Source organism: Sinocyclocheilus rhinocerous, unplaced genomic scaffold, assembly GCF_001515625.1.
Source record: "Sinocyclocheilus rhinocerous isolate Xijiao unplaced genomic scaffold, SAMN03320098_v1.1 scaffold19, whole genome shotgun sequence".
In the NCBI taxonomy this organism is placed as follows: domain Eukaryota; kingdom Metazoa; phylum Chordata; class Actinopteri; order Cypriniformes; family Cyprinidae; genus Sinocyclocheilus; species Sinocyclocheilus rhinocerous.
The window spans coordinates 3,611,531-3,617,994 of NW_015638975.1; the positions used below are offsets into that span (position 1 = coordinate 3,611,531).

Consider the following 6,464-nt stretch of genomic DNA (forward strand, 5'->3'; position numbering starts at 1 on the left):
TTTCCACCACACTACCCTCTGTGGTGGAAATGACACCAAAAACAGTGTCATCTCAGTCTGCTCAATCAGCTCCTCTTTTCGTCATGACCCCTGTGCTATTTGGGCACATCTATCAGTGCTGCATGTGGTCAGTAATGGGCCGACCACCCAATACCGCTCCAAAAATAATTTCTACTTCACCAACATTCCATATCAGATGGGCTGGAAAAAACTAACTTGGAACTTTCTGGAGGCTGGCCACGGAAAAGGCCCTGTTGATGGGATAGGAGCAGCAGTGAAAAGAAGAGCTGATGACATCATAGCTAGAGGGAAGGACATATCAAATGCTCGGGTGCTTTTTGAGGAGCTTCAGCAGCAAAAGTCTGCCACAGAGCTCTTCTATGTTGAGCCAGAAGACATTGAATGTATGGACATTCATGTGCCGTCCGAGCTACAAACAATCCGTGGCACAATGAAGATTCATCAGGTAATGGCTGACAGTCGTCTCCAAACAAATAATTGTTGTGACTAAGTTCATGCCTTAACAGTTTTTCTCTCCTTTCAGATAATCTCTGCTAGCCCAAGCCAAATGTCATGGAGAATCCTCAGTTGCTTTTGATCTGCACCTCGTTCAATTCAATTCAATTCAATTCAAGTTTATTTGTACAGCGCTTTTCACGATACAAATCGTTGCAAAGCAACTTTACAGCAAATTAAGTTTCTACAATATTTAGTGGTAGCTTATCAGTGGTGACTGTCAGTTAATGTACATATGGCAGAAATGTACGGAAAAATCAATTAAAGACGTAATCAAACAGATGATGAACACTATTAACAGCAATTATTATATGATCAAACTTATAGCAAAATGTGGTAGTTCTGTATGTTGTTTCAGGGTTGGCATCATCTGAGGTCCTCTGAGGGGTTGGCATCATCTCTTCTCAGGTGTTCTGGATCCAGACTGAAGCTTGTGTAAATCCTAGTTACCACGGGATGTCAATCCCAGCAGAAACAGAGAAACAAATAGAGACATAATTAGCGTAGCTGCTGTTCCAACCAAGCAAAATTGATTTGTTTAACCCAAGCTAAAGAATAATAATGTGCATTTGATCAGATATAACCTCATGAATGCAAATGTTTCAATCCATAAACAGTCATGTTCCAGCATTGGGACGAAGCTTCCCCCTCAACCAGTACATCGCATCCTGACACAGCTCAAATAGGTCTGCTGCACATTGTGGACTTGAACGAGGGACTCATTGATCAGTGGTGTGCTGTGAAGTATGATGGAGATATTTATCCTGGCATCATACAGGATACTGATGACTACAGTGGCGCTCTGGTTAAAACCATTTGGACTCAATAGTTTTTTTTTTGGCCTCTTAAGGGATGACATAATCTGGTACCAAGAATATCATAGGCCTTATCCCTGAGCCTGTACCAGTGACCAAACGTCACAAGGAAATTATTGTGTCTGTTTGGAAAGAAATCTGTGAAACACTTAATTTGATTTGGCCTTGAATCACATCACACACACGCACACACACACACACACACACACGCAAACGCTCTCTCTCTCACACATATGCAAACATACATACACATTCAAGGTGCTCAAAATTTTCCACATTCCACATCTCTGTTTAGTTTTTTTTATTCAACTTCACAAGGCTAAAAGTGCCCCTAAATTGAAGAAACGCCCACATATAAGCTTGAAATGCTTTCGTGATTTCAGTATCACTAGGTGCAAGAGCCACTGCTATCATTATAACTTTCAAACCTTTAAACACTTCAGTTAAGGATCTATGGCTGAAGGTGGCCAAAATCATTCCAATGCCTATTTTTGTAAGTTTTTCAATAAATATTGTGCATACAATATGCTAGATATTGTCATCAAGGTCCATTCATGCTGGTTTCTCTCATATGTTCTTGGTCTACACATATAGACACACTCACCACAAATAAAAATGTTTCAATTTAATTGCAAACCTCAAACATATAAAATGAAAATCATAGATACAGATAAGTACAGATTTATCATCAGCATTGTTTCCTTACTTTATATTCAACAACCAAAAAATAAGTATTAAACTAGGGATGCACAATATATCACTGACCATATCGATATTGGCCAGTATTGACATTTTATGTTTAGATATTATCAGGGCTTTTTTTTTTTTTTCAAAGCTAACTTTATACTTTTTTATGCCAGATTTAACACAAATCAGTATTTCTATAGTGCATTCCTAGATCACACAACAGTTAATATAAAGGAAAGATAATACAAATATCTTTCCTACATTGATCATGGATGTGCCAATATATCATGTAGTATAGTAAACATATAGCGCACAACCCTGCAACAGGACTAACTGACGTGCTGGTGGCAACTGCTCTTCTGCACAGATTTTTTCCCTAAATTGGACAAGGAAGAGGAAGCTAATGATTCAGCATGAAATGTCCGATATCGGTGCACAGTTCCAAACTATGACACCTTTCCACATGCAACATACTACAATCATAAACAATATCTACTCAATGTCAACCATATACAGAGCTACACACTCAGGAGCCTTAAACAAACCAACCAAAAATATATATAGGTCAGGGATTTACATATACAGGAAGGGTATTACAAGTTTAAAGGCCTTTTGTTATACAACTGGTAAAAGGATACAAAGATGGGCTAGGAAGACACTGGGCTACCATGATGGAAGAGAGATCTTGACATGTGCACATGCGCTCACACGCACACAAAGCTGGAAGTAAGAAACTGTGATACTAAGTCTCTTACCAACAGCACACAAAACACTCCACCTCTATTAAAACAACAATGGAGCTATGAAAGACCACCAGTGTATTCCGTATCTACTGGACTTCAATGGGGGAGAAATAGTTATTATAATCATAACTGATCAAACACACAAAAACGACAGTCTATTCATCGTCATCATATTCATCATCATCCTCTTCTTCGTCTTCCTCCTCCTCATCCTCTTCATCATCCATATTGCTCTTCATCATGGGTTTTGGAGCCATACAATTCCCCATCATTCCCATGCCCATGGACACACCCCCAGCCTTGCCCTTCGTCTTGTAGTCCGCAACATCCTGCGCAAAGAGGAAACATCGTTATATTGTAAAACACTGGAATTGTGATATGTTACATGGTGGACTACTGAAGCATGTAGATCAAGACATGCCTTTTGATACTTGTCCTTCAGCTTGTTGGCCTTCATCAGATAGGGCTGTTTGGTGGCATCTGTGAGGCTGTTCCACATCTCGCCGAGTTTTTTGGCCACATCTCCGATACCCAAGCTTGGATACTGAGCCTTGATTTGTGGACGATGTTCCGAGCAGAACAGGAAAAATCCAGAGCTGTTGATCATAAAAGGTGACAAAATTAATGTATTCATCACCATTAGTAAGATAATGCTTTATAAGCAATAATGTGATATGTTGTGAATATTTGTATTCTAATAATTAAAAAAAATTAATAACTATCATTCAGAACCTCTACATAATAAATCATTAAAATGCCAGAATATTAGAATATAAGGCAAGATGGCGATAAAAACCCTTTCTGCCAGCATCAAATGAACAAAATATCCTTCATAACAACTGCATATAGACAGTTTTAGTAATTGAGGTAATGTGTGTCAGGTCTACTCACGGTGGTCTCTTGGGTGCGTTGGGATCCTTCTTTTTGCCTCTCTTGCCTCCAGGCATGTATTGCATCATCTCTTGATCATAACGCACCTTGTCCTGTTTGGCCATGTCATCAAACCTGGATTTCTCTTTAACGGACATCGCCTACACAACAAATCAAGAGCGTTTTCCACTGAGAATATGAAAGTACTTCTGCATTGCTTTATTTCAATCATTTGAGTCAAATAATATTAGAAAATTTCATTTAAAATCTAACCTTCCATCTTGCAGAGCATCTTTTGGAGAATTCTGAAAAGCTGACTGGAATCTCGGGGCTTTTCTTCTTGTGCTCCTCTCTGCATGTTTGAACGAAGTAGGCATAAGAAGACATCTTGCCCTTGGGCTTTCTTGGGTCTCCTTTTGCCATTTTTGTGAGATGAGAGGCCTATGTCCAATAAAGTCTTCTCTTGTGCTGTATTTTTATCTAAAATGTTAGGAAATAAAGAGCATAAAACAACAGAAAAAATAATAATAAATTTTTTGTAAGGTGTGGCTATCAAAAACAGATTAAAACACAAAGTGACCCATTGTATTTTTGTTTTTTAAATAGTACAACATTTCTTACATCAGTGGGGTGCAGGGCTTATTAGACTAAGATGATTCACAAAGGGAATTCCAGACCCGTCCTTCTTGCATGGGGGATGTGAACTGATTATTAATGAGACTGATTTGGTGTTCACAGCCTTTTTTGGGTAATACAGTGTGCTATAGCAATTAACAATACAGCTTTTATTGTTTGTTATTATTAGCAAAAGTTTGGACTACTCTATTGCACAGACAAAAATTACCTTCATACACAGTCTTATAGGTTATGCAGCAGCACACATGTGAAAACGGTGGTGGTAGCCTATAAAAGTGGCTACTAAAAACAGAAAGGCCATCAGCTAGAATTATTCAACATCCTTCACATGAATGCATCCTCATGACAGAAACTGTTCTTTATTTTTGCTTATCTTTTTCCCCTTATTAATATTTAATTTTGAGCTCAATTACTGTTCTTGGTTTAAAAGTATGCATTACAGCGTTCTGCCCGTTTACAAGCATATAGAGGCTGTTATATATAGTAACTGGTATAAGCTCTGCCTCGCGCTGCTGTTCTTCATTCATTAAAATGGCTTCTTTGCAGAGCGAGCAAACAGATGGGTTGACCGTGCAACAAAGCAATACACACCCCCCCTCGGGTTTAAAAGACGATTCTAGCGACCCAAGGGCTCTAATTAAAAGAAAAACATATTTATCAACTAAAATAAATGTTGTACTTTCAGTTTAAAATGACTGTAAAAGGTTTTCAGATCATATTTTGGCGTGTTAAACTGTTTTTCGAAGTTGAGCCCTAGCTGTCGCTTGGCGCAGTGCTGCCTTAACAAAGACTAGAGCCAGCCATTGCCTATGCGAGTATATCAAGCGCAACTGTCAAGTTGGAAAAGATGAAAAATCATTATGCACTGTCTTTATTTTAATCCAAAGACTTAGGGATAGACAATCCAGAGCGAAAACGAAAGGAACGGGCAGTTTTGCAACTAAAATGTATGTTTTCGGTCTGAAATTATCCCGTCCTTGCTGCGTGAAGGAATAGCTGCTCGTCAATGGTCTCAATCGCCAGCCATTTTAATACACGGCAAGCACGTTTGTTTAAGTTGGAAAAGGAAAAATGCGATAACATGTTCCTAACGCGTATACACATCCATATTTCACATAATAAGATAGAGAGCAAACAATAATTGCATAAGCGAATGATCTTGGAGACAAAAAATGCAATTACGTGAAGATGTAATCGAAATCGGTCTGTATAGAAGAAGGCAGGGTGGTTCGTAGACAGGACATAGCGAGCCATATTCAGCAGCGATGCGCGTAAGGAATACAGTCAGGGAAAAGAATCAGTTTAATAACTTTTAATCTTGCAGTTAAAGGAAAGGAAAACATGGTAAGTGCTGATAACAGCAAATCAGAAAATTGCGTTTGACCTCTATAAAAATAGTTTGATTTTGTTCACATTTCTGTGATTTATTTGAAATAGGCAATATATCTCAGAAAGACAAAACGCAAAGAATATACATAACTCCTTCTTAAACTTCACATATGAACGAATTTATAAAAAAAAAAAAAAAACATTTATTCTGTTTTAGGGGAATAGATGTTAGTTTCACATTTAATAAAAAAAAACATGTAAATGTGTATAAAATGAAATATTTTAGCTAAAAATGATTGGAATGTGTTGTCTTAAATATTAGACGGTTTTCCGTACCTGTGTTGTTGAGTTGATTGAAATCTCACCACTGTCTTCCCTTCTCTCTCCGCTTTAAACCCCATGCGCTCAGCCTCGCGCTAGCTCAACACGAGACCGGCCTGATTGGCTAGGCAGTCTCGCCGATTCAAAACAACCTCCATTCCTCGCCATTGGGCAGCGCTACATGCACATCTAGCGACGCTTCTACCAGATTGGTCCTGGCGTGAGTTTTCGTATGCCCAGCCTCTTTACTTTGTTTTGAGGATGCTTAGAGAACTTGCACAGAAAACTTCAGTTCTTGGACCTTTTCATGTTAAGTTTAGCGCCGATATGTACGACACTTAATTGTCAGCATGGATTTAGAGGATGCTTGGCAAACCTGCAAAGGCATAATAACCAGGTTGCCATTCTTGTACATTCTTTTGATGTTGTATTTTATTTTTTTAGTGCTTCTTTGCTTTAACATCTATCGTAGTAATGATATCCACCAAAATACAAAGGATGGATTATAGTAGGCCTACTGCAAGGTCAAAAGACTGGCAAACACTTT

General features: G+C 38.5%; 1 protein-coding gene across 1 annotated transcript; it reads right to left on the reverse strand.

Moving 5' to 3' along the window:
* Positions 1-1,941: 1,941 nt before the first annotated feature.
* LOC107750581 (high mobility group protein B3-like) lies at positions 1,942-6,028 on the reverse strand. The gene is made up of 5 exons (XM_016566044.1): positions 5,933-6,028; positions 3,905-4,111; positions 3,653-3,792; positions 3,183-3,357; positions 1,942-3,090 (listed from the first exon to the last, which is right to left on the reverse strand). Exons 2-5 carry the CDS (start codon positions 4,052-4,054, stop codon positions 2,917-2,919), a joined length of 639 nt encoding a protein of 212 aa, XP_016421530.1. The 5' UTR covers positions 4,055-4,111; positions 5,933-6,028; the 3' UTR covers positions 1,942-2,916.
* Positions 6,029-6,464: the final 436 nt, after the last annotated feature.